General features: G+C 41.7%; 5 protein-coding genes and 1 long non-coding RNA gene across 8 annotated transcripts; 4 read left to right on the top strand and 2 right to left on the bottom strand.

The window, feature by feature from the left end:
* Positions 1 to 416: 416 nt before the first annotated feature.
* LOC128428905 (4-galactosyl-N-acetylglucosaminide 3-alpha-L-fucosyltransferase 9-like) lies at positions 417 to 19,628 on the top strand. The gene is made up of 2 exons (XM_053415181.1): positions 417 to 525; positions 17,692 to 19,628. The coding sequence occupies exon 2, from the start codon at positions 17,701 to 17,703 to the stop codon at positions 18,868 to 18,870; it is 1,170 nt and encodes a 389-aa protein (XP_053271156.1). The 5' UTR covers positions 417 to 525; positions 17,692 to 17,700; the 3' UTR covers positions 18,871 to 19,628.
* Positions 2,072 to 7,852, bottom strand: LOC128429196 (uncharacterized). The gene is made up of 3 exons (XM_053415475.1): positions 7,751 to 7,852; positions 6,669 to 7,417; positions 2,072 to 6,365 (listed from the first exon to the last, which is right to left on the bottom strand). Exons 1-3 carry the CDS (start codon positions 7,850 to 7,852, stop codon positions 2,072 to 2,074), a joined length of 5,145 nt encoding a protein of 1,714 aa, XP_053271450.1.
* On the bottom strand, positions 7,968 to 8,525 carry LOC128428907 (uncharacterized). The gene is made up of 2 exons (XR_008333848.1): positions 8,264 to 8,525; positions 7,968 to 8,016 (listed from the first exon to the last, which is right to left on the bottom strand). It is a non-coding gene; the product is annotated as an uncharacterized LOC128428907 (long non-coding RNA).
* On the top strand, positions 9,204 to 16,262 carry LOC128428895 (uncharacterized). 2 transcript variants are annotated; one of them, XM_053415165.1, is made up of 7 exons: positions 9,204 to 9,233; positions 10,647 to 10,674; positions 13,288 to 13,352; positions 13,471 to 14,425; positions 14,919 to 15,086; positions 15,184 to 15,279; positions 15,481 to 16,262. In XM_053415165.1, exons 4-7 carry the CDS (start codon positions 13,475 to 13,477, stop codon positions 15,796 to 15,798), a joined length of 1,533 nt encoding a protein of 510 aa, XP_053271140.1. In that variant the 5' UTR covers positions 9,204 to 9,233; positions 10,647 to 10,674; positions 13,288 to 13,352; positions 13,471 to 13,474; the 3' UTR covers positions 15,799 to 16,262. The 2 variants fall into 2 exon arrangements, with proteins under 2 accessions (XP_053271140.1, XP_053271139.1); XM_053415164.1 differs by lacking the exons at positions 9,204 to 9,233; positions 10,647 to 10,674 and having other exon boundaries at positions 11,845 to 13,352.
* Positions 19,629 to 20,254: 626 nt separating the features above from the next.
* On the top strand, positions 20,255 to 23,109 carry LOC128428904 (4-galactosyl-N-acetylglucosaminide 3-alpha-L-fucosyltransferase 9). Its single transcript, XM_053415180.1, has 2 exons — positions 20,255 to 20,380; positions 21,179 to 23,109. Exon 2 carries the CDS (start codon positions 21,188 to 21,190, stop codon positions 22,355 to 22,357), a length of 1,170 nt encoding a protein of 389 aa, XP_053271155.1. The 5' UTR covers positions 20,255 to 20,380; positions 21,179 to 21,187; the 3' UTR covers positions 22,358 to 23,109.
* A 632-nt stretch (positions 23,110 to 23,741) lies between these two features.
* On the top strand, positions 23,742 to 26,596 carry LOC128428901 (4-galactosyl-N-acetylglucosaminide 3-alpha-L-fucosyltransferase 9-like). Of its 2 annotated transcripts, none has more exons than XM_053415177.1 (2): positions 23,742 to 23,867; positions 24,666 to 26,596. In XM_053415177.1, the coding sequence occupies exon 2, from the start codon at positions 24,675 to 24,677 to the stop codon at positions 25,842 to 25,844; it is 1,170 nt and encodes a 389-aa protein (XP_053271152.1). In that variant the 5' UTR covers positions 23,742 to 23,867; positions 24,666 to 24,674; the 3' UTR covers positions 25,845 to 26,596. The 2 variants fall into 2 exon arrangements, with proteins under 2 accessions (XP_053271152.1, XP_053271153.1); XM_053415178.1 differs by lacking the exon at positions 23,742 to 23,867 and adding an exon at positions 24,434 to 24,560.
* Positions 26,597 to 27,177: the final 581 nt, after the last annotated feature.

Consider the following 27,177-nt stretch of genomic DNA (forward strand, 5'->3'; position numbering starts at 1 on the left):
GTTTCAGGTTTATGCCGCCACAAATAAATATTAAACAATTAAAGCAGGTGGTTTCAATATTGGGGCTCTGTTGGGTCAGGCAGGTTAAGTGAGGATAATTTTTTGACTTTCTGACTGCAGCCTCAATCTGATCGACTGACATTTGAATCCCGTTGTTCTTGTGACGCAGTTGACTTTACAGACAATAGAGAGGGTGATGTCATGGAGGTACTGTACAATCCTCAGAACCTGTTTATACCCACCTTCGAAACTAAGGGAAGTGGAGAGGTAATCTATCTGATAAACATTTCTGAATAACCAGTTACAGTATCCTATATTGTCAACCTAGTGGCCACACCCAGCTGGTGAAACATTTACCTTTCGCCGTTTCCAGTTAGAAAGTTGGCACTGCCATAAAAACATAAACAGAGTCTATTGTCTACAATAAGGTCACCGTACTCTAATGACTGTTGTCAGAGTGACTTGCCAGATAGGCAAATAAAACCGAGTGACATTTTCTATCTACCTGTGCTTTTCTACACCAAGGTGAGACTGTTTCTTTGTGCTCTAGCTTTACCTTAATGGAGTCTCCATACAATTACCTTGGTATCATTTTGATTATTAATAGTACACAGCAGCTTGTATTGTGCCCAGGATTTATTTTAAGTTTGTGATTGAGAACATACAGAGGATAAATCGAGTCTGTTCATACTGTGTATTTCTGTTTTATAGAAATGAAAATCAGAATGGCATTTTCCCATTTTGCTTTTGGTTTAAGATGTAATTTTAGTTCAATGTTAGATTGAAAAAAGTACTTGAAACGTTTTAAAACATTTCTGACAGCAGTATAAATTGTTAGGCTCATTAATGCATTTTTCTAGTTATTAGTTAATCCTATTATAGTTCAGTCATTTGTGTTTGATGCATTTGAAAACACACACGATCTTTGTCCTCTGCTGTACCTATAGACATGAGCCAGTAATGAAGGTCATGGCTCACTGTTAACCCGAATGCTCAAATTAATCAACTGGATTGAGTAGTGTAAACTTAAAATCTGTTAAGAAGTTCTCCTTGCTTAAACATATTGAGTACCAAAACGACATTCTAATTTTAGAGTATGTGTAACTAATAATTTTTGATTTACATGAACTATTTTTGTAGATTCTGTAAGTACTACTTAAAATTTAAAATGTGCAGAGACTCATAAATCTACAGTTTCCAAGATTAAGTTTTTATTCCAGCAGCTCTGCTGCAGATCTGCCACCAGCAGCGGACTTGCTGCCAGAGACCGCCGCGACGCACAGCCTGTCTGCGGCGCATCTGCAGACAGTGTTTCCCGATAGCGAAAGGCGTCGACTGTGAAGAGTACTTGTAGTGTTCTCGTGCAGTGTGTTGTAACTCTGACTTAACACCGAGTTAAACCGTAGCCAATGAAGACAGAGTCGTAGTAAGGTTGACCATTTACTGTCACAATTCCTCATTAACAGACGGTGAAAACTGCAAATAAAAGAATACAAAAATACTGAATGTACATTTGACTAAACAGCATGTTGTACATAGTTGTAAATAATAATATAAACTGTCTAACACTGTATGAAGACATTCTGATGCCAATTGCATTGATTTTAGTTTGTACACAATTGCTAACCAAAACGTTTTTAACAACACATCAAACATTATTTTTAACTAAATCCACTCTACTATATTATCTTAAACATGTCTTGCATTGATTAAACAAACTTACGGCATTGCCTCTTAGATGCTTTCATGTGGATTCTAGCGGATCACAATCAGAAGATGCACATGTCTGCCATTCCTTCTACAGAGGTAAGATTTTTAACAGGAAATGACGTCACAGGAAGTGACTAAACCGGAAGTGACATAATCGCAAACCTAAAACGGCAAAATAATATGAATTTATACATTGGCTTATTTTAACCGTAAAGTAATTATTCACATCCGTTTTTACATATACATATTTAAGAAATCAATGTAAGAATATTAAATGAGTGCCAGGAGAGACAACACACTCCCCGTCTGACCTATGTGAGGTCACTTAGAACTTGTACCGGTCTTGAACATTGTCTTTAGATCAGTCTTCAGGAAGGAGCAGAATAATCTCTGCAGTCGGTCGGAGAAAGGTTTTAACATTGCCTTGGTCAGTTGTTTTCACTTCGACCTTCCTTACATGCCCATCTTTCCCAGGGAATGTGGCATTGACTCTGGCCATAGGCCAGTTGTTGCGAGCGGCCTGCTTGTCCCTGAGCAGAACCAGATCTCCAACCTGAAGATTTCTGCGGGGCACTGTCCACTTCTGTCTGTGCTGCAAGGAAGGTAAGTATTCTCGGCTCCAGCGGGTCCAGAACTGGTTTGCGAGGGCCTGGACTTGTCTCCATTGCTTTGTGTACAGATCCTTGTCGGAAAAGTCTCCAGGAGGAGGTGTAACTCCCGACTTCTGTGTAAGGATCATGGACGGAGAAAGTATGAAAGGTTTCTCGGGATCTGTAGACACAGGTAAGTGTGGGCGTGCATTCATAATCGCCGTGACTTCCGCCATTAGTGTGCAAAGCACTTCATGGGTCAAGCAAGTGTTTTGCTGTTGGAGCATTGAGTCGAGGATTCTTCTGGCAACGCCAATCATACGCTCCCAGGAACCTCCCATATGAGAGGCGTGCGGGGGGTTGAATTCCCAGCTACATCCTTGTTCACCGAGGTACCTTTGTACTGATTTGTCCATCCCAAGCTCCTTGCTTGCTCCAACGAAATTGGTGCCGCAATCAGATCTTAGCTGTTTAGCTGGGCCTCTGAGTGCGAAGAAACGTCTGAGGGCATTTATACAACTGGATGTGTCCATAGATTCGATTACTTCGATGTGAACAGCTCTGGAACTCATACAACTGAACATGATGGCCCAACGCTTGCTCTCTGCCTGTCCTCCTCTGGTGCGTCTGATTGTAACAGACCAGGGCCCAAATACATCGAGGCCCACATATGTAAAAGGAGGGCAGATTTCAAGACGTTCTGAAGGCAGGTCTGCCATCTTTTGTTCCTCCAGCTTCCCGCGTAGCTTGCGACAGGTTACGCATTTGTGGATTACTGAGTTAATGAGCTTCTTGCCTCCCAAGAGCCACAGTCCTGCTGCCCTAATCGCTCCTTCCGTCAGGTGACGGCCTTGGTGTCTCACCTGCTCATGGTGATGCCGTGTGAGCAGTAGGGAAATGTGGCTCCCTTTGGGCAGAACTATTGGGTTCTTCTCTGCGGTAGCAAGATGAGAGTGCTTTAGTCGCCCTCCAACGCAGATGAGGTCACCCTCCAAGATTGGGTTGAGTGTCCTCAGAGGACTGTTCTTTGGTATGGTTTTGTTGGCATGGAGAACTGCCAGTTCTTTTGCCAGGACTGTTTTCTGAGCTGCTTTAAAGATAACTTTCCTTGCTTGTGCCATTTCGTCTAGAGTCCGAGGTAAGTTACATTTATGCCAGCCTTTGCACCTGCTGTCTTGGTTTGAATGTTTGCAGGATCTTGCCATGTGCACGAGGAATGCAATTCCTCTTACCAGTGAAGTAAAGGTGGAGAAGCGCTCGAAACGACCAGAGGTGAGTATTGATTCCTCCAGGTAAGTAGCTGAAGTTTGTACCTGTGGTCGGATTTCGGAGTCTTTTTCAGGGTCGATTAACCTGAATCTCTCAGCTGTCTGCGTTTTCTCCGCTGGTGGCTGACGCAGGAAAGAAGGTCCAGTGAACCAAGAGGTCTGTGCCAGGCGGGATGCGGGTAAAGACCTTGATGCGTAGTCGGCAGGGTTCTCTTCTGTACATACGTAGTGCCATTGCTCGGGCTTTGAGGACTGCCGGATTCGTTGGACTCTGTTGTGGACATATGTGTAGAATCGCTTTGTTTCGTTGCAAATATAGCCAAGCACTACTCTGCTGTCCGTGTAAAACGTAATGGCATCTAACTTCAGGTCCAGCTCATCTTTGATAAGATCTGCCATCTCTGCTGCCAAGACAGCGCCACACAGCTCAAGCCTTGGTATTGTCGGTTCTGACAGGGGTGCCAGCTTGGCCTTACCCATAACGAAACCTACTTCGGTCTTCCCATCTTCCTGCACCATCTTCAAGTAGGCCACAGCACCGATGGCTTTGATTGACGCGTCCGAGAACACACACAATTCCCTGTGGACAGCTTTCGTGAGGGAGGTTGTCGTGTATGTGCGCTGAACATGAAGCTGTTTCAGGTCTTGGAGGGAATCTTTCCAACCTGCCCATCTGCTTGATTTGTCTTCTGGGAGGGGTGTATCCCAGTCAGACAGTTCGGATGTAAGCTCCCTAAGGAGGGCTCTTCCCTGGATAGTGACGGGTGCCAGTAGACCCAGGGGATCAAAAATGCTGTTGACTGTGGAGAGGACTCCACGTCGAGTGAATGGTTTATCCACGTTTGATGCTGAGTAAGTGAACGTGTCGGACGTGATCTCCCAGAGCAGACCTAAGCTCCGTTGTGTGGGTTCAGTTTCTCCACTCAAATCTAGGTCTTTGACGACTGGAGCGCAATCTTCGGGCGGAAAAGCCTCTGTGACTACTGGGCTGTTTGATACGAACTTATGTAAGCGTAGGTTTGATTCGGCGAGAGAGGCCTGTGTTCGTTGAAGAAGATCGATGGCCTCGGTTTCAGACGGTAGTGATATTAGGCCATCATCCACATAGAAATGTCTTTCCACAAACTCGACAGTATCAGCTCCATGCTCTCGTGCACCCTCTCTTATGGCTCTTCGCAGCCCATAAGTGGCAACAGCAGGAGACGGTGAGTTGCCAAAGACGTGGACGTTCATCCGGTACTCAACAACTTCCTTGTTCACGTCACTGTCTTTATACCACAAAAACCGGAGGAAGTTGCGATGGTCTTCGTGCACTAAGAAACAATGAAACATCTGTTGGATGTCTGCGAGGATTGCAACTCTCTCTTTCCGGAAACGTAAAAGAACCCCAATGAGGGAGTTGTTGAGATCGGGTCCAGTGAGGAGCACGTCGTTGAGGGAGACACCGGAGTACTGCGCACTGGAGTCAAAGACAACTCTGATCTGATTGGGTTTCTGAGGGTGATAAACTCCAAACGTTGGGAGATACCAGCACTCCTCCTCTTCTCTCAGCGGTGGTGCTTCCTCGGCATGTCCATTGGCAAAGACCTTCTTCATGAATGTCACGTACTGTTCTTGCATCTCCGGTTTTCTTTTCAAGGTTCGTTGCAGGGATGCAAACCGATTGAGTGCCTGCTCTTTGTTATTTGGTAAAGGCCGTCGTACTTCTCTGAAGGGCAATGGGGCGACCCAACTGTTAGCGTCGTCTCTGTAGACGTTTGTGTCCATTATCTTCATGAAGATGGTATCTTCCACTGATGGAGCAGGTTTGTTGTCGTTCTCAGTACGGTTGAACACTGTCTGTCCCAGCATTCTCTCGGGTGCTGTTCCAGAGCTTTGATGTGTCTCCTTGACGTGCATGAAGCTTGTACAGGGTTGAAAGATTGAGTGGCGACCGCTGTCCAGCACATTCGTCTTGAACGTGTTGACTGTTGGTTTATGTAAATTACCCAAGCACACTTCCCCTATCACTACCCAACCCAAGTCCAGACGTTGGGCAAAGGGGGCGTTATGTGGTCCGTTGACCTGCTGCCTTACCTTGTGTGCCCTGAGAACATCTCTTCCTAGCAGCAGTAGTATTTCTGCCTCTGGGTCCAGTTCAGGGATGTGCTCTGCAATGTGGCGGAGATGAGGCTGATGAAAAACAGCGTTTGGTGTTGGAATCTCAGACCGATTATTCGGGATCTCATGACACTCAATGAGTGGTGGGAGAGAAATGAGAACTGTGCCGTCCAGTGACTCGATTTCGAATCCTTCTGCCTTCTTGCCGGATGTTTCTATGATGCCAGAGCAAGTTCTGAGATGGTACAGGAATGGTTCGCTCTTCACACTGAACCGCTCAAAGAACTCTGGTCTTGCTAATGAGCGATTGCTCTGGTCATCCAGGATTACATAGGCTTTGATGGCCATGTCCTTTGAACCCTTGGGGTAAAGCTTTGCGAGACAGATTTTTGAGCATGAACGGCTCCACTGGCCTGGACCGCAAACTTCTGTGCATGTTGCTCCAACGACAGCCATGTCGGGATGATCTCCCTCCCCGCCGTACTCTTGTGACGGTGGAGGAGCCTTGACAGTTTGAGGAGGTGGGCCAGGGTGCATGGCTGTATCATGACCGGTGCTGTTGCATTCAAAGCACATCACAGGGGACCTGCAGTCTTTGGCAAGATGGGAGCTGGAGGCACAGCACTTGAAACATATTCCTTTCTCTTTGAGGAAGGCCTTTCTATCATCGAGGAGTTTGTTCCTGAATGTTCTACACCTTTTAAGGGGATGGGGTTTGTTATGTAATGGGCAGTTATTGTTAGGGTCGTTGTTGGTAGTGGAAATATCCGTTGTGTGAACCGAGATGGGTTCGTTGTTGATTGTTGAAATATCCGTTGTGTGAACTGAGATTGGTTCGTTGGTGTTCAAGTTCCGTGAAAATGGTTTGTCAGGTTTGGTGGGTGTTGTTGTGCTGCCTTGATAATTAAAGCTAGGGTCGTTGCGCTTTTTTGCCTCTTAGCTAATAAAGTTGCAAAAGTACTCGAAGGGAGGGAAGCGACGGTTGTTTCCTTCTTTGTACCGTGACCCTGCAGACACCCACTTCTCCTGAAGCCCGTAAGGAAGTTTGTCTACGATTGGTCCAATGCCGCGTGAGGTGTCCAGGTAGGACAAGCCGGCCAGATATCCATCTTCTTTAGCACCTTGGATCTCCGTAAGTAGATCTCCAAGTTCACGTAACTTCAAATGATCCTTGGCTGAAATCTTCGGAAAGTTGTCTAAGCGCTGAAACATTGACTTTTCAATGACTTCGGGGGCGGCATAGGATTCACGCAACCGTTCCCATGCTTTGTCTAGAGCCAGATTGGGGTTGTTGACATGCACCGATCGTATGCGTTTAACCTGTTCGCTAGATTCTTTTCCCAGCCATTTGGTCATGAGGTCCAACTCTTGGGTTGCTGTGAGGTTAACTTCACTGGCTGCACTGGAGAAAGAGGAGTACCATGCCCGATAATTCTCTGGCTTGTCATCGAACTGGTACAGCCCTGAAGTCACAAGGTCTCGTCGTGCCAAATACTGTGCCAAAGGCTCCCCTAAAGGGTACATGGGTGTGCCAGTTTGAGGGGAATGTAGCGGAGTATACGACGGAGCATGAGCGTGCATGGTGGGGTTAGCTCTACTAACCTTCGCCTTTGTCTCAGCTTTAGTTGGGTCATGTAAATGTGGTGGCGATGGTTGTTTACTGTCAGCATTTTCCTTGCTGACAGGTTGTGGTTGATAGTCGTCTTCCTCCGCTGGATGCCATGTCATGAAAGTGTCATGTGACTTTGCCTTAATTGAGGGAGCAACGGGTAATAGTGAGGAAGGAGAACGGTTCTTAAGGTCGATCTGGGATTGAACGTATTCACTGGTGCGTTTAATTTTCATCTTTTCAGATTCAGATTTCCCGTCTTCGACAACAGACTGCATCGCCTCTGCGTCTTCCAAAACTTGAGCTGTCACCATGGCTGCGTCAGCTTCTCTATGAAGGGTTAACACTTCCAACTCTGTGTCTATTCTTGTAGTTTCCAATTTATTTTGAGCATCTCTAGTTGCTCTTTCTGCCTCTCTAGCAGCTTTTTCCATTTTTAGCTTAGCCTCCTGGCTAGCATATAAAGCTCTCACCTTTGCAGCTTCTGCTTCAGCCCGGGCGCGGGCTGCGCTTACTGATGATGCTGATGTTTTGATGCTCTTAGCACTGCCGACAGACGATCTGTTGCTTGCCATGGCGACCACTTCAAAACATCCAATGCTGCCTTTTCACTGTAGTGTTCTCGTGCAGTGTGTTGTAACTCTGACTTAACACCGAGTTAAACCGTAGCCAATGAAGACAGAGTCGTAGTAAGGTTGACCATTTACTGTCACAATTCCTCATTAACAGACGGTGAAAACTGCAAATAAAAGAATACAAAAATACTGAATGTACATTTGACTAAACAGCATGTTGTACATAGTTGTAAATAATAATATAAACTGTCTAACACTGTATGAAGACATTCTGATGCCAATTGCATTGATTTTAGTTTGTACACAATTGCTAACCAAAACGTTTTTAACAACACATCAAACATTATTTTTAACTAAATCCACTCTACTATATTATCTTAAACATGTCTTGCATTGATTAAACAAACTTACGGCATTGCCTCTTAGATGCTTTCATGTGGATTCTAGCGGATCACAATCAGAAGATGCACATGTCTGCCATTCCTTCTACAGAGGTAAGATTTTTAACAGGAAATGACGTCACAGGAAGTGACTAAACCGGAAGTGACATAATCGCAAACCTAAAACGGCAAAATAATATGAATTTATACATTGGCTTATTTTAACCGTAAAGTAATTATTCACATCCGTTTTTACATATACATATTTAAGAAATCAATGTAAGAATATTAAATGAGTGCCAGGAGAGACAACACAGTACTTAAGAGATCGAAAAGTCAATCGCGATTTACAAGTTGGTCCCCTCATATTTACAGAATAAGTATAAGTGAATTTTAAGAAATAAACAGTCCGACGGAACGGTGTAAATGTATCTATTAAATATTAACAAACTACAAAATCGTCTCCACAGGTAGTACCTACACGATTTTACTTTGAAGTTCGAGGTTCATTTCCTGTTCTGACGGTTAAGCTTCCGTTTGAGCGGGCTTTGACCGGAGGTTAATCTCTAGAAGGCGCGCACCGAGTTTTACCCAGAGATATTTGTTCCTCACCGGTACCGACAGAAAACGACAGAGAAGACCTGCAGACCTGTCTTTTGTGCTTCTGGTTCTAAGTCATCAACGCCCAAGGATACAATTGTAAGTATTCAATTTGAAGTTAAGAATGTGAGCCACACATTACACAAATATGACAATTTATATGTATAAAAGTAGTCCTATCTACTAAGCTAGCAAGACTTGTCGGGAACTTACTGAACTTGTGTGATGTAAAGTTTTGATGATACATGGCAGTGTGTTATTTTTTTAGTGTGTTAATCATGTAAACTCTAATTTCAACATCCAGGTAAACCAATCTGTTGGAGCATCCTCATCCTCCTTGGCAAATTTAAAACCGAATCTTAAGACTACCCCACTGGAATATCTTCTTCTAGTTTTGCTAGGTAAGTTAAGGGGTTAAATGTATGTAACTCATTTTTAGGGGTGCACCGATTTATCGGTCGTACATCGGCCGATGTTCATATTTGTGGTAAAACCGCTGGGCACGTGCCGCGGCTGGGGGAGCAGTCGCTCCGTCGCCCTCCTCTCCGCGCCGCCGGAGGCTCAGTGCGCGGCACCGGGAGGTCCTCATCCGGTGGCACCTCACGGCGTTACTGGTGGGGGGGCTTTCTTTCTCTTGGACCGCGGGGCGGTGTCCATCGCCGGCGCGGAAGGCGGGCCGTTGGAGGGGACTGGGTACGCGGTCAGCGGCGGCCACTCTGGACGCGTGTCGGGCCCTTCTCGCGGATCACCTCAGCTACGACGACCGCTGGGGGAACCCTGAGAACTGGTGCGGACCAGGGGAATCCGACTGTTTAATTAAAACAAGCATCGCGAAGGGCCACGTGGGTGTTGACGCGATGTGATTTCTGCCCGACACTCAAAACAGGTCAAACTGAGGAGGGCTTGTTAAGTTATCTTGACTCACGCAGTGTAACTTGACGTAAAAAGTATGAGCGTAGCGTCTGTTAAAGTACTTTATTCTCATGTGCACCGGCTCTATTCATCCGTCTCATGCACAGGTAACAAGGGAATTGACAACATACGTCATACACACAGAAGCCGTAACACATCTAATAAACGGGAAATACCGTAAATCAATGAGAAGAGTGTCTCTATAATGATACTTTAACAGGGCTGTTTTAGACAGGGTAACAAGGTGCTGTTTTAAATTATCCTTGTGGTATTTTGACCAAAATATGTTACAGGCATTTCATTAAGATCCCAAGGAACCATTTCAACTTGCGGTAAAATGGGCATAATATGTCTCTGTTAAATAAAGTTTAGTTAAATCAAAGATTGTTTCATAAATCTGATTAAATTCGTGCTCATTAAAAGATAAGAGTGATGAAGGGCTGAACATTTTTTAAATAGTGCTTTTTAAATAATGATTTAATTATTTTTCTGGCACAAAAGGGTGAATGAATAACAACAAAAAGAAAATAAACAAATATCGGCTATCGGCCAGATTGTTATTTTAAATATCGGTATCGGCCAAGAATTTCCATATCGGTGCATCCCTACTCATTTTATAATTTTGTGACTGCAAAAAAAACAAAAAATGCTTGATTTGGCAGTTGGTTTATTAATAACAAGAATAGAACTTTGTGAGTGCCTGTTTTCCTGTAAATTGTGGAAAAAGCAGGGAGCGGGGAAATCCTTGTTTGATGTTCAGGACACACTGCCTATGCATGTCCACACAGAGCACTGCTGCTGTTGAGCTGATACTCTCAGCCCTGTCTTTCTACATTGACTTTGCATTTTACTATTACTTGAGGTGACAAATATATTAAAATGATTACATTTTCTATTTTCAGGTAGCTGCTCCTAATATGACTTGGAACTGTAAGTTGTGTTCAGCTAATTTCACCACCAGGACACAATTATTTAAACATTGTAGACTGAGGCATAGCCACTTTTCAAGAGTTAGCCCACTACCATGCCTCTATGATGATTGCATGTGCACATTTCTAACACTTAGTGCACTGGGAACTCATTTGTCAAGATACCATATTCCAGAACATAGAACCAGTGCAGGGCAGAGTCAGGAACCTGTAACATTCAGGTGCCCTTTATGCACATATCAGCACCCTTTTTCTGAGTCTGTACTCCTCAGTCACATAAGATCACACTTAAAAAAACACGAAATGGTACTCTGCCCATATAAAGACTGTAACTATAGCACAAATGTGTACTCTTCATTCAACTCTCATAAAAGCAGAGTGCATCGAGCAAATCTTGCATCAGACTTTCGCAATGACATTGTCTCTGAGCATACGCAGAATCCTCAGTCCACTAGCTCCGAGGTCACTTGTGACTTGAATGAGGAGTGTCCAGGTAATAGCACTGACATACAGGATGAAGAGCAGCATGATAGCTTTGAACTAAAAAATCAGCTCAAACTTAATTTAGCGTCTCTATTTTTAAAGATGCAGGCTATCCTTCATGTGTCAAACACAGCCACACAGGAAATAGTGGACAACCTGAATCAGATCTTCTCTTTATCCCAGCCATTGATCAAGGGGGCAGTTAGTGATATATTGGAGAGACATGGTCACAATATCACAGATTCCACACTCAATGAAGTTGTCAGTGCGGTCATGGACTCTAATGTTGTATATAGTAGTACCTCCAAAGGTGCAGAGCTGTCCTCTTCCAAGCGAAGAAAGACATTTGTCGAGCACAGCTATCCAATGGTCATCCCGGTAGAGTACCATTTAGAAGCATCTGGTCATACCATCATGTATGTTCCAATCCTTCAAATGATTCAGGAGTTGTTTAAAAACACAGATATTCTCAAGAAGATTCAAGAACCTAATTCTGAGCCTGGTCATTATGTGTCATATCGTGATGGCTCTCATTTCCATGAAAATATGTTACTCTCAAAAGAAGAACTAAACATAGCAATCCAGCTATATATTGATGACCTTGAAATTGCTAACCCTCTTGGCACATCACGAAAAATTTACAAAATTAGTGCATTATACTGGGTCATTGCCAATCTGCCGCCCAAATACAGATCAGCAATGCACACTATACAACTGGCTGTGCTTGCTAAAGTAACGGACCTCAAGAAGTATGGGTATGCAGCTATACTTGCTCCATTTGTGCGAGATGTTCACATTCTTGAACAAGATGGTGTGTTCATTGAATCGTTAGGTCAAAATGTGAAAGGCACCATCTTTTGTGTTTCTGCTGACAATCTGGCTGCTCATGGATTAGGTGGCTTTATAGAGTCATTCAAAGCAGAGTATGTTTGCAGATTCTGTATGGCCACAAGTGAACAGTTTCAAAAAACTGAAGTGAGAGTGGAAAAGTTTGTTCCAAGATCCAAAGCCAGTCATGACCTTCATGTACAAAACGTCCTAGAAAGTGACATTCTGAGCAGCCAATTTGGTGTCAAAGGTGATTGTGTCTTGCATGAGAACCTGAACTACTTCCATCAAATCACGGGTCTTCCTCCAGATATCCTTCATGATCTTCTGGAAGGTATTGTTCCCGTTGAGCTTTCTCTTTGTATTAAAGAAATGATTCGGCTGAAGTACTTCACTTTAGAGTATTTGAACCAAAAGATATCTTCCTTTCCATATCAGCACACTGATAAAGTAAACAAACCTAAGCCTATTCCTAAGACATTCATGACTCGGAGAACAATCGGAGGTAATGCGCATGAAAATGCCACTCTGCTCAGACTACTGCCATTACTTGTAGGTAGTAAAGTGCCAGAGGGCAATGTTGTATGGGCAGTTTTGATGGAATTAAAAGAAGTGGTGGAACTAGCATTGTGCCCATCTTTTACTGATGAAACCTTGGATTATTTTGTGTGCAAAATCAGCGATCACAGACAGATACTGCAAGAGGTTTTCCCTCACTTTAGGCTGCGTCCTAAACACCACTATGTGGAACATTACCCCAACCTTGTTAAGTGCTTTGGACCCCTAGTACATGTTTGGACGATGCGATTCGAGGCCAAACATCGCTTCTTCAAAAGAGTGGTCCATGACTCTCAAAACTTCAAAAATATATTGAAAACACTCGCAATCAGTCACCAGCACATGATGGCATATCATCTTGGTGCACCCTCATTTTTCAAGCCGAAAACCCAAACATCCAGTGTTGAAACTGTCTGGGTTTCTGCTCTACCAGAGGTAGCTCAGGCTCACATTAGAGGACTTACTGCTAATGATACTGTCTACCATACATCAAAGGTGATAATTGATGGCATCGACTATATCAGTGGAATGTTTGTGTCAGTTGGAGTTAGTGGGGGACTGTCTAAATTTTGCAAACTAGAACAGATCTACCTTGTGAATCAGAATGTTTCTTTTCTCTGTTGTGATTTTGACTCCTGGTATGTAGAACATCTTCGGTCTTATGAGCTTTCAGCCACACATTGCCTGTCCATCCACCAGCAATCTGATTTCAATGATTCTGTCCCACTCTCTGCATACCAAATAGAAGGATTGCTGCTGTTGACTCCGAAGAGGTTCCTACAAGTGAGACAGAATTGAGACTACTCATTGGTAAGTAACTATTAATAATACCTTTTTTAAATACAAAAATGTGTGCATCAATCAGTGTATGGTCTGTATTTTGTAAGTGCAATCTTTTAATCCCTCAATGTTTCTTCATTTTTTTTAGTGCAATGGCAGCTGAACCTTCAGAAATGATCCTCCGTGTCATTGAGGCAGACCGTGTTATAAAATTAAAACTCAGCTCCCGGCCTAGCTCTGTTGACCAACTAATCAACATTTTGAAACACAAACTAGAATTGGACAATGACTTTAGCTTACACTATGAAGATCCAGATTTTGATGGGAAACTCACTTCACTAGTGGACATTAACGAGTTGCCACAAAAAGCTGTTGTGCATATTTCCCTTTCAAATGATTCCAGCGCTGTTGCATCAACTGAAACACTCTCAAACATGTCAACACCGGAACGTCTTAGCAGATGGCCTTCAGGTCCTTTTCCGATTCCATCATTTTCATTTGTTGTTGAGGTAATGCTTACAGAAGGCAATAGGGAATTTGAGAAAAATGGAACCCCTCTTCGGCTGGCTAGAGACCAAAAGCATGACATTCTTGAGCAACTTGCTTCTACGATATATGGTTTTAAGGCTTACCCAAGTGACAAAGAGTTAGCTAAGGCAGCTGAAGCTCTTGTGGCCAAACATCCATGTTTAAAGGAAGCAGGATCTGACACTGGATGGAATGGCTGGAAAAACAGCATCAAGTTTAAAATGGGTAACTACATGACCAAGATGAGAAGGGTCGGCTGTAAAGAGGTCACCGTAAATGCTGGAAAAAGAAGCCGAAGAAACCCTGACAATGAACCTTCACACACTAACATCAAAAGGCCCAAGCGGGCAGAAGTTAACTTTCTGCCAAACTTTCCCCAAGGAGAAGATTCCTCAAGTCTCGAACATTTGAGGGATCTTATTGTTGAAGAAGTAAAGAAGACTGAGAGAAACCTTCCTCTCATTAGTAAGATGATGCAGACCACATTCGCCTTGCGGCGACAGACAATAGTGATGTCCTGCCCACCAGTGAAACAGCTCTTGGACCTGTGGCCTGCTCTTCGCATGCAGTCTGAGGTAATATGGATTGATTTTTCACCTGTTCTGCTTTGCCAATAATGTCATATTGCATTCACTGGTAACCTTATTGGGTACACTTGCACAATCTTATTTAATCCAATACATTTATTGAGTTTGCAGAGGAGCTGAACTGGATGTCATTAAATTGTTGGTGTTTCCAATATTTGGGCGACACATTAAAATACATGAGGGGCAGAATATTAGAAACATAAAAAACATCTTTCAGTATAATGCACTCCAGGAAAACATCACTGCAAACTACAAACTCAAAATAATTAACCTTAATAGTGTACGCCCCAAGGCCGTTCCTTGCTACACTGGTCTGGTGTCAATTCCTACCAACCGCCCTAACCTATCCAATCCAAATGAAGGCAAATCTTAATATCTTCCATTTGGTGGCCAATGATTCTATGTGTAGTTTTACCGTATTATCAACTAATCAATATTACTGTGCTGTGTGTTCTGCCCCTTATCCTCTTCTTAATTGTAGGTGTTTGCAGAGTTCCAGCGGATAACTAACCAGAACCTGTCTAACACATTCTATGCCGAACTTGATCGCCACACTCCTCGTTTGATGGCTTTATTCCGACAAAAGGCTTCTAGAACTGGAAAGAATGCAGATGCTTTGGCTGAAATTTTCAAAGTCCATGATGAACAGGTAATTATATATATATCACAAATTAACTCTTTATGTAATGCCAGTAATAGGTTCCATGATCAAAATTTGTTCACAACATTAATTTTAATCTCCATAGGTATTACATGATATCCACTCAAGGCGTACCACTGTTCTCCATGCCCTTCCTGTGTATCTGCGTGAAGATACCTCCGGATTTTTCCAAACATGTGTGGTAGGTCTAATTATATAAATATCAGGCCCATTCTATATTTAACATTCATATTTTAATTTTTGTTTATATTTATTTATAAAACAATACTTGTCAAAATTTCTATTGACATGCCAAAGGGTTTTGCTTGCCACCCACTTATTGCCCATGGTGTTTCAGTGGATGTAATTGTAATTATATGATCTCTCTCTCAAATTTTTTCAGGATGGTTTGGATGAGCCAGGTTTTGGGGATGCGTCAGTTGCTCTCCTTACAACAATCAGCGACAATTCAATGAGTCGAGTTCACTACCAACCAGAGAAAATCTCAGTTGTCCTAGAGGGTGAAGTGGTGGCCACCCTCCCGAGACTCGCTGATGCCTTTCTGGTAATGTTCGGCCTTACCTATGCACTACATCTCAGCTATCCCAAAGGACTGACCAACACCTTCGAATTTGCTCAGAAAATTTTACTTGGTCTGGAAGAATGTAAATTGTCACCCAGACTGCAGTCGCTGAAGAATGACTTGATGGGACATGTGTAGAACTGGAAGATGTGAAAAGCAATAATGGAATAATCTGGCTCATTCAGTTAAGAGCCTAATCCATAACAAAAATATGTTACTGTCTGTGTTAGCTGTTGTTCAACTATTAATGTTAAAATTGCTGCTCTATAAGCTGTCAAGCACTTGTTGCTACCTCACTGGTTTGCAGCCAGATGGCACAGCGTGTGCATATGCAATTTTTGTGTTTACTTTAATTGTTAACTCTTCTTTTTGATATTGAAATATTTTTGTCCCAGTTTGTGATGAAAATGCAGAGCATGAACGAAAAACATGCTGATGCCTTCTTGGTTACTTTTGGCCTCATCTATGTACCTCACATTTCAGATATTCCAAAGAATTGACCAAGACAATTGAGTGCCTTAAAGAATAGAGGACTCTGGAGTCTCACTGTTAAGAGCCACAACATAAAAATGTAAATTGTCTGTGTTGATTGAACTGTTCTACTGTTGATGATCAAATTGCTGCTGTACTCTAGGTTTTTAGCCACCTTGCACAAATTACACACTGACTTTGTAATTTTACATTTTAAAATGAAACATTGCCATTTTTACGTAGATGTTGAAGCAGTATTTATGGTCAATTTTGTCCATTCAAGCAATAATTTCCTCAGTGCTGCTATATTGATCAAGAAAAAAGGAAATGTTATGGTCTTCCTCTCACAGAGCTATGTAGGCTATGCTCATGTCCACAACATCACTGTGACATCACTAATGCAGGAACAACAGATTTAGCAGTTAGGGCGATATGGCACACACTAAGGAATTTATTGTGCAAATTGCCTATATTTACCGGAAATGCAGTGGCAATGTTTCCTTTTAACATTATTGTGAAATGGGTTGTAATAAGAGTTATGGTAGATTTAAACCAAAAGTAGCTGCTGCCTTACATGTAGACTAAAAGGTTTACAAAAATGGCCCCAATTGTGCCTTTGCAATTGTTGTTTTTTATGTAAATGTGTCTGTTTTTAAATATTCTTTTTGTTGCAGTCTTTGCAAGACAACCTTTTGGAAGGGTAAAAAAGGCTAACTTTGATGTTTGAAATTGTACAAGTTGGTAGTACTAGTAGTTTTTGGAGTTTCATAAAGTCAATTGTTTTGATTTGCACTAAATGGAAATATTGGAAAATATACTAATAAACATTGAGTTTATTGAACACAAAAATACTTGGTGTCTATACTTTAAACTATTCAGTTCAGCTAACTTATTGCATTGAGCAATGTAAATACATTTTTTGGAGTTACCGTTACTGAACATTTGAGGTGGCTTATGGATATTTTTGAGTAACTGTTACTGAAAACATTTGAGTTTGCTTATGGGTATTTTTAAGTTACTGTTGCTGAAATATTTGATTTTGCTTTATCAGTCATTTTGTTTAACTAATCAAAAAGTATGTGTACCTTCAACTTCAAATATACAAGCTCCCATTAACTCAAACTTTTGAGTTTATGAACTCAAAAAAATTGTGGCAATTGATTGCCTCAATTTTTTTGAGTACTGCTTACTTATTCGGGTTTACAGTGGGCTGTAAAAGTGTAAGGTGCTTCATCTTACTCATGAAGGCACACACCTTGTCACTTTCCTCAAAGAAAAGAACAACTCTTTATTAGATGCTGCGCTTTTATTCTTAGTTTGTTGGAAATCTGGCTTTTGCACAACAAATGTTGAGGCTTAAAGATTTCAGGAGTCAAAATGTGTAATTAAGAGAAGTTCGATACAGAGGAAAAGAGAAATAAAATAATAGTCAAAAGAATTGAGCTGAAGCAGAAGGTAAGACTGGGGGAGAGTGACGGACGCAGAAGCTGGTGTGATTTGGAAAAGCAATATGTTTAATATTACAAAACTTAAATAAAACACAACCTTTTTTCTCTCCAGAGCTGAGCCATGTCCCTCTCAAGCTGCCAGATGACTCGTCAGAGGCAAATTACCTCCGGCTGCTTCCTGTTGGTGTGTTTCCTGGTCATTTTTTTTACATACTACAAGCCGGAAATCGAGTTCCCGGATTTTCGTGATTATCTGAAGAGAGGCAATCATTCTTGTGAGTGCCCTGTGGAAGCACAGATCCAGGGCTCAAACCCAAACTCTTCCTCGGAGCAGCACGTGGAAGCACCTACTGATGGTCCCAAGCAGATACAGGACGTGGAGGTGGAAGCTGAGCCTGATACTCTTCTCTTGATTTGGACGTGGCCATTTGGCTACAAATTCGATCTCACCTGCGATATGTTCAAATATAAAGGATGCCGCTTGACCGATGACAAGTCTCTTTACCAACAAGCCCACGGGGTTTTCATCCACCACAGGGACATTCATGGAAATCTGGGAAACTTGCCGAGTGAGCCACGTCCCTGGTTTCAGAAATGGGTTTGGATGAACATGGAGTCACCTACACACTGTGCAAAATTACCCGGACTTGATAACTTGTTCAACTTGACATCCTGTTATCGCTCAGATTCACATATCCCAGTGCCTTATGGGAATTTGGTGCCACAATCATCTGAGGTGGAGAGTTTCCAGCTGCCAACCAAGGACAAGTTGGTCTGTTGGATCGTGAGCAACTGGCATGACGAGCACAAAAGAGTTCAGTACTACAACGAGCTGAAAAAACACATCCAGATAGAAACTTATGGGAGGGCTTTTGGCAAAAATGTAGATGGTCAAAACTATGCAAACATATTATCTAGTTGTAAATTCTACCTCTCCTTTGAAAACTCTCAGCACAAAGATTATATCTCAGACAAGGTATTCGATCCTATGAGACTGGGAACTGTACCCGTAGTTCTTGGCCCTATAAGAGAAAACTACGAGGACCATATCCCACGAGACTCTTTCATTCATGTCGATGACTTTTCCACTCCAAAGGAGCTGGCAGAGAGGCTCCTTCACCTAGACCAGAATATGACTGAATACATGAGATTCTTTGACTGGAAAAAGAGGTATAGAATTCATCAGTCACAGTTCGGCAGAGACCATGCCTGCAAAGCTTGTCGTTACTTACAAAAAAACAGAGGATACCAGGCTAGTCATTCTCTTAAAAAGTGGTTCTGGGATCAATAGCACTAGATATAAGAGCATTGATCAAATTATCTTTTCATTTGGTTCACTGATGAGACTGGGCTTGAGGGAACTTCTTTGGTGAAGGAATCATAATATGAACTGGATTTTACCCAGGACCCAGTATTTCTTATGAAGGTTTTCACCCCTGTCAGACTGGTTCGTAGAAGGGTGAGGTCTGGACCCAAAAGGACTCATTCACTTTTGGGGCGATTTTTAATTAAGGGGGCGGATCAAGGAAAATGTCACCTTTTGTGTTTATAAAATGTTATGTGAATATCTTCGGAAATTGTTGATATTTAAGAAAGGTGAACCGGGAACAACTGGATGCAGATATGGATGTATACTCTAAATTTGAACTAATGTCAAATGGCTCCATGTTGTGGTGGTGGAATCTAAAGTAAGTTAGCGTGTGAAATACAAACTGATAAATATACTTTGTTGAATGTGTCTTTATGTGCATCTTTCACAATGAGGTGACATCCTCGCATCCTTCATGACACTCTGACATTATAATCTTGCTTACGGCGGTTCTACATTTCTTTCGTTCTGATTGTTTCCCTCATTAGTTTTTCAACCAGTTTGGAATGCAGTGCAGCAGCATCATCAGGTTCTCTACATCATCGACAGTCTCCTTTAAACAGATTCTGATTGTTGTCTGTAAACCTCTTTCCTGTGAAATCTGTGAAAGTGTCAGAAGACACCCTCAAAATGTTAAAGAAAGAAATATAATAAATAATCCTGGTCTGCTGCTTTCTTCAGATCCATGCCAACATTTAATGGGTTCATTTTGGGAACATGTCTCATCTGTCCAATACGTTTTCGCAAGAATCTGTCCAGCTGGTTTTCTCTAAATAAACAAACCAACCACCAAACAAAATTTATTTTATCTTGTTGCTACAGAAAAACAAATCAAATCCTTTTCTCTTTCCCATTAAAGGTCACACAAAAGAAAGATTATTCAGGGTCTTTTTAATATAAGGTAATGTTTCAGGTTTATGCCGCCACAAATAAATATTAAACAATTAAAGCAGGTGGTTTCAATATTGGGGCTCTGTTGGGTCAGGCAGGTTAAGTGAGGATAATTTTTTGACTTTCTGACTGCAGCCTCAATCTGATCGACTGACATTTGAATCCCGTTGTTCTTGTGACGCAGTTGACTTTACAGACAATAGAGAGGGTGATGTCATGGAGGTACTGTACAATCCTCAGAACCTGTTTATACCCACCTTCGAAACTAAGGGAAGTGGAGAGGTAATCTATCTGATAAACATTTCTGAATAACCAGTTACAGTATCCTATATTGTCAACCTAGTGGCCACACCCAGCTGGTGAAACATTTACCTTTCGCCAGAGTCCAGTTACAATGTTGGCACTGCCATAAAATCATAAACAGAGTCTATTGTCTACAATAAGGTCACCGTACTCAAATGACTGTTGTCAGAGTGACGTGCCAGATAGGCAAATAAAACCGAGTGACATTTTCTATCTACCTGTGCTTTTCTACACCAAGGTGAGACTGTTTCTTTGTGCTCTAGCTTTACCTTAATGGAGTCTCCATACAATTACCTTGGTATCATTTTGAATATTAATAGTACACAGCAGATTGTATTGTGCCCAGGAGTTATTTTAAGTTTGTGATTGAGAACATACAGAGGATAAATCGAGTCTGTTCATACTGTGTATTTCTGTTTTATAGAAATGAAAATCAGAATGGCATTTTCCCATTTTGCTTTTGGTTTAAAATGTAATTTTAGTTCAATGTTAGACTGAAAAAAGTACTTGAAACGTTTTAAAACATTTCTGACAGCAGTATAAATTGTTAGGCTCATTAATGCATTTTTCTAGTTATTAGTTATTCCTATTATAGTTCAGTCATTTGTGTTTGATGCATTTGAAAACACACACGATCTTTGTCCTCTGCTGTACCTATAGACATGAGCCAGTAATGAAGGTCATGGCTGTAAAAGTGTAAGGTGCTTCATCTTACTCATGAAGGCACACACCTTGTCACTTTCCTCAAAGAAAAGAACAACTCTTTATTAGATGCTGCGCTTTTATTCTTAGTTTGTTGGAAATCTGGCTTTTGCACAACAAATGTTGAGGCTTAAAGATTTCAGGAGTCAAAATGTGTAATTAAGAGAAGTTCGATACAGAGGAAAAGAGAACTAAAATAATAGTCAAAAGAATTGAGCTGAAGCAGAAGGTAAGACTTGGGGAGAGTGACGGACGCAGAAGCTGGTGTGATTTGGAAAAGCGATATGTTTAATATTACAAAACTTAAATAAAACACAACCTTTTTTCTCTCCAGAGCTGAGCCATGTCCCTCTCAAGCTGCCAGATGACTCGTCAGAGGCAAATTACCTCCGGCTGCTTACTGTTGGTGTGTTTCCTGGTCATTTTTTTTACATACTACAAGCCGGAAATCGAGTTCCCGGATTTTCGTGATTATCTGAAGAGAGGCAATCATTCTTGTGAGTGCCCTGTGGAAGCACAGATCCAGGGCTCAAACCCAAACTCTTCCTCGGAGCAGCACGTGGAAGCACCTACTGATGGTCCCAAGCAGATCCAGGACGTGGAGGTGGAAGCTGAGCCTGATACTCTTCTCTTGATTTGGACGTGGCCATTTGGCTACAAATTTGATCTCACCTGCGATATGTTCAAATATAAAGGATGCCGCTTGACCGATGACAAGTCTCTTTACCAACAAGCCCACGGGGTTTTCATCCACCACAGGGACATTCATGGAAATCTGGGAAACTTGCCGAGTGAGCCACGTCCCTGGTTTCAGAAATGGGTTTGGATGAACATGGAGTCACCTACACACTGTGCAAAATTACCCGGACTTGATAACTTGTTCAACTTGACATCCTGTTATCGCTCAGATTCACATATCCCAGTGCCTTATGGGAATTTGGTGCCACAATCATCTGAGGTGGAGAGTTTCCAGCTGCCAACCAAGGACAAGTTGGTCTGTTGGATCGTGAGCAACTGGCATGACGAGCACAAAAGAGTTCAGTACTACAACGAGCTGAAAAAACACATCCAGATAGAAACTTATGGGAGGGCTTTTGGCAAAAATGTAGATGGTCAAAACTATGCAAACATATTATCTAGTTGTAAATTCTACCTCTCCTTTGAAAACTCTCAGCACAAAGATTATATCTCAGACAAGGTATTCGATCCTATGAGACTGGGAACTGTACCCGTAGTTCTTGGCCCTATAAGAGAAAACTACGAGGACCATATCCCACGAGACTCTTTCATTCATGTCGATGACTTTTCCACTCCAAAGGAGCTGGCAGAGAGGCTCCTTCACCTAGACCAGAATATGACTGAATACATGAGATTCTTTGACTGGAAAAAGAGGTATAGAATTCATCAGTCACAGTTCGGCAGAGACCATGCCTGCAAAGCTTGTCGTTACTTACAAAAAAACAGAGGATACCAGGCTAGTCATTCTCTTAAAAAGTGGTTCTGGGATCAATAGCACTAGATGTAAGAGCATTGATCAAATTATCTTTTCATTTGGTTCACTGATGAGACTGGGCTTGAGGGAACTTCTTCGGTGAAGGAATCATAATATGAACTGGATTTTACCCAGGACCCAGTATTTCTTATGAAGGTTTTCACCCCTGTCAGACTGGTTCGTAGAAGGGTGAGGTCTGGACCCAAAAGGACTCATTCACTTTTGGGGCGATTTTTAATTAAGGGGGCGGATCAAGGAAAATGTCACCTTTTGTGTTTATAAAATGTTATGTGAATATCTTCGGAAATTGTTGATATTTAAGAAAGGTGAACCGGGAACAACTGGATGCAGATATGGATGTATACTCTAAATTTGAACTAATGTCAAACGGCTCCATGTTGTGGTGGTGGAATCTAAAGTAAGTTAGCGTGTGAAATACAAACTGATAAATATACTTTGTTGAATGTGTCTTTATGTGCATCTTTCACAATGAGGTGACATCCTCGCATCCTTCATGACACTCTGACATTATAATCTTGCTTACGGCGGTTCTACATTTCTTTCGTTCTGATTGTTTCCCTCATTAGTTTTTCAACCAGTTTGGAATGCAGTGCAGCAGCATCATCAGGTTCTCTACATCATCGACAGTCTCCTTTAAACAGATTCTGATTGTTGTCTGTAAACCTCTTTCCTGTGAAATCTGTGAAAGTGTCAGAAGACACCCTCAAAATGTTAAAGAAAGAAATATAATAAATAATCCTGGTCTGCTGCTTTCTTCAGATCCATGCCAACATTTAATGGGTTCATTTTGGGAACATGTCTCATCTGTCCAATACGTTTTCGCAAGAATCTGTCCAGCTGGTTTTCTCTAAATAAACAAACCAACCACCAAACAAAATTTATTTTATCTTGTTGCTACAGAAAAACAAATCAAATCCTTTTCTCTTTCCCATTAAAGGTCACACAAAAGAAAGATTATTCAGGGTCTTTTTAATATAAGGTAATGTTTCAGGTTTATGCCGCCACAAATAAATATTAAACAATTAAAGCAGGTGGTTTCAATATTGGGGCTCTGTTGGGTCAGGCAGGTTAAGTGAGGATCATTTTTTGACTTTCTGACTGCAGCCTCAATCTGATCGACTGACATTTGAATCCCGTTGTTCTTGTGACGCAGTTGACTTTACAGACAATAGAGAGGGTGATGTCATGGAGGTACTGTACAATCCTCAGAACCTGTTTATACCCACCTTCGAAACTAAGGGAAGTGGAGAGGTAATCTATCTGATAAACATTTCTGAATAACCAGTTACAGTATCCTATATTGTCAACCTAGTGGCCACACCCAGCTGGTGAAACATTTACCTTTCGCCAGAGTCCAGTTACAATGTTGGCACTGCCATAAAATCATAAACAGAGTCTATTGTCTACAATAAGGTCACCGTACTCAAATGACTGTTGTCAGAGTGACGTGCCAGATAGGCAAATAAAACCGAGTGACATTTTCTATCTACCTGTGCTTTTCTACACCAAGGTGAGACTGTTTCTTTGTGCTCTAGCTTTACCTTAATGGAGTCTCCATACAATTACCTTGGTATCATTTTGAATATTAATAGTACACAGCAGATTGTATTGTGCCCAGGAGTTATTTTAAGTTTGTGATTGAGAACATACAGAGGATAAATCGAGTCTGTTCATACTGTGTATTTCTGTTTTATAGAAATGAAAATCAGAATGGCATTTTCCCATTTTGCTTTTGGTTTAAAATGTAATTTTAGTTCAATGTTAGACTGAAAAAAGTACTTGAAACGTTTTAAAACATTTCTGACAGCAGTATAAATTGTTAGGCTCATTAATGCATTTTTCTAGTTATTAGTTATTCCTATTATAGTTCAGTCATTTGTGTTTGATGCATTTGAAAACACACACGATCTTTGTCCTCTGCTGTACCTATAGACATGAGCCAGTAATGAAGGTCATGGCTGTAAAAGTGAAAGGTGCTTCATCTTACTCATGAAGGCACACACCTTGTCACTTTCCTCAAAGAAAAGAACAACTCTTTATTAGATGCTGCGCTTTTATTCTTAGTTTGTTGGATATCTGGCTTTTGCACAACAAATGTTGAGGCTTAAAGATTTCAGGAGTCAAAATGTGTAATTAAGAGAAGTTCGATACAGACGAAAAGAGAAATAAAATAATAGTCAAAAGAATTGAGCTGAAGCAGAAGGTAAGACTGGGGGAGAGTGACGGACGCAGAAGCTGGTGTGATTTGGAAAAGCAATATGTTTAATATTACAAAACTTAAATAAAACACAACCTTTTTTCTCTCCAGAGCTGAGCCATGTCCCTCTCAAGCTGCCAGATGACTCGTCAGAGGCAAATTACCTCCGGCTGCTTACTGTTGGTGTGTTTCCTGGTCATTTCTTTTACATACTACAAGCCAGATATCGAGTTCCCGGATTTTCGTGATTATCTGAAGAGAGGCAATCATTCTTGTGAGTGCCCTGTGGAAGCACAGATCCAGGGCTCAAACCCAAACTCTTCCTCGGAGCAGCACGTGGAAGCACCTACTGATGGTCCCAAGCAGATCCAGGACGTGGAGGTGGAAGCTGAGCCTGATACTCTTCTCTTGATTTGGACGTGGCCATTTGGCTACAAATTCGATCTCACCTGCGATATGTTCAAATATAAAGGATGCCGCTTGACCGATGACAAGTCTCTTTACAAACAAGCCCACGGGGTTTTCATCCACCACAGGGACATTCATGGAAATCTGGGAAACTTGCCGAGTGAGCCACGTCCCTGGTTTCAGAAATGGGTTTGGATGAACATGGAGTCACCTACACACTGTGCAAAATTACCCGGACTTGATAACTTGTTCAACTTGACATCCTGTTATCGCTCAGATTCACATATCCCAGTGCCTTATGGGAATTTGGTGCCACAATCATCTGAGGTGGAGAGTTTCCAGCTGCCAACCAAGGACAAGTTGGTCTGTTGGATCGTGAGCAACTGGCATGACGAGCACAAAAGAGTTCAGTACTACAACGAGCTAAAAAAACACATCCAGATAGAAACTTATGGGAGGGCTTTTGGCAAAAATGTAGATGGTCAAAACTATGCAAACATATTATCTAGTTGTAAATTCTACCTCTCCTTTGAAAACTCTCAGCACAAAGATTATATCTCAGACAAGGTATTCGATCCTATGAGACTGGGAACTGTACCGGTAGTTCTTGGCCCTATAAGAGAAAACTACGAGGACCATATCCCACGAGACTCTTTCATTCATGTCGATGACTTTTCCACTCCAAAGGAGCTGGCAGAGAGGCTCCTTCACCTAGACCAGAATATGACTGAATACATGAGATTCTTTGACTGGAAAAAGAGGTATAGAATTCATCAGTCACAGTTCGGCAGAGACCATGCCTGCAAAGCTTGTCGTTACTTACAAAAAAACAGAGGATACCAGGCTAGTCATTCTCTTAAAAAGTGGTTCTGGGATCAATAGCACTAGATATAAGAGCATTGATCAAATAATCTGCTCATTTGGTTCACTGATGAGAATGGGCTCGAGGGAACTTCTTAGGTGAAGGAATCATAAAATGAACTGGATTCTACCCAGGACCCAGTATTTCTTATGAAGGTTTTCACCCCTGTCAGACTGGTTCGTAGAAGGGTGAGGTCTGGACCCAAAAGGACTCATTCACTTTTGGGGCGATTTTTAATTAAGGGGGCGGATCAAGGAAAATGTCCCCTTTTGGGTTTATAAAATGTTATGTGAATATCTTCAGAAATTGTGGATATTTAAGAAAGGTGAACCGGGAACAACTGGATGCAGATATGGATGTATACTCTAAATTTGAACTAATGTCAAACGGCTCCATGTTGTGGTGGTGGAATCTAAAGTAAGTTAGCGTGTGAAATACAAACTGATAAATATACTTTGTTGAATGTGTCTTTATGTGCATCTTTCACAATGAGGTGACATCCTCGCATCCTTCATGACACTCTGACATTATAATCTTGCTTACGGCGGTTCTACATTTCTTTCGTTCTGATTGTTTCCCTCATTAGTTTTTCAACCAGTTTGGAATGCAGTGCAGCAGCATCATCAGGTTCTCTACATCATCGACAGTCTCCTTTAAACAGATTCTGATTGTTGTCTGTAAACCTCTTTCCTGTGAAATCTGTGAAAGTGTCAGAAGACACCCTCAAAATGTTAAAGAAAGAAATATAATAAATAATCCTGGTCTGCTGCTTTCTTCAGATCCATGCCAACATTTAATGGGTTCATTTTGGGAACATGTCTCATCTGTCCAATACGTTTTCGCAAGAATCTGTCCAGCTGGTTTTCTCTAAATAAACAAACCAACCACCAAACAAAATTTATTTTATCTTGTTGCTACAGAAAAACAAATCAAATCCTTTTCTCTTTCCCATTAAAGGTCACACAAAAGAAAGATTATTCAGGGTCTTTTTAATATAAGGTAATGTTTCAGGTTTATGCCGCCACAAATAAATATTAAACAATTAAAGCAGGTGGTTTCAATATTGGGGCTCTGTTGGGTCAGGCAGGTTAAGTGAGGATCATTTTTTGACTTTCTGACTGCAGCCTCAATCTGATCGACTGACATTTGAATCCCGTTGTTCTTGTGACGCAGTTGACTTTACAGACAATAGAGAGGGTGATGTCATGGAGGTACTGTACAATCCTCAGAACCTGTTTATACCCACCTTCGAAACTAAGGGAAGTGGAGAGGTAATCTATCTGATAAACATTTCTGAATAACCAGTTACAGTATCCTATATTGTCAACCTAGTGGCCACACCCAGCTGGTGAA

The sequence above is a fragment of the Pleuronectes platessa genome, chromosome 22 (assembly GCF_947347685.1).
Source record: "Pleuronectes platessa chromosome 22, fPlePla1.1, whole genome shotgun sequence".
NCBI lineage: Eukaryota > Metazoa > Chordata > Actinopteri > Pleuronectiformes > Pleuronectidae > Pleuronectes > Pleuronectes platessa.

Bases quoted from the DNA above. Each gene is read 5' to 3' on its own strand.
- LOC128429196 (XM_053415475.1), bottom strand. From the start codon at position 7,852: ATGGCAAGCAACAGATCGTCTGTCGGCAGTGCTAAGAGCATCAAAACA. The intron at 7,418-7,750 runs GTGAGAGCTTTA...CCCTCAATTAAG, and splicing joins CTGAAGCAGAAGCTGCAAAG to GCAAAGTCACATGACACTTT. The intron at 6,366-6,668 runs GTACAAAGAAGG...TCCCCTTAAAAG, and splicing joins TGGGTGTCTGCAGGGTCACG to GTGTAGAACATTCAGGAACA.
- LOC128428895 (XM_053415165.1), top strand. From the start codon at position 13,475: ATGGCAGCTGAACCTTCAGAAATGATCCTCCGTGTCATTGAGGCAGAC. The intron at 15,087-15,183 runs GTAATTATATAT...TAATCTCCATAG, and splicing joins TCAAAGTCCATGATGAACAG to GTATTACATGATATCCACTC. The intron at 15,280-15,480 runs GTAGGTCTAATT...AAATTTTTTCAG, and splicing joins GATTTTTCCAAACATGTGTG to GATGGTTTGGATGAGCCAGG.
- LOC128428905 (XM_053415181.1), top strand. From the start codon at position 17,701: ATGTCCCTCTCAAGCTGCCAGATGACTCGTCAGAGGCAAATTACCTCC.
- LOC128428904 (XM_053415180.1), top strand. From the start codon at position 21,188: ATGTCCCTCTCAAGCTGCCAGATGACTCGTCAGAGGCAAATTACCTCC.
- LOC128428901 (XM_053415177.1), top strand. From the start codon at position 24,675: ATGTCCCTCTCAAGCTGCCAGATGACTCGTCAGAGGCAAATTACCTCC.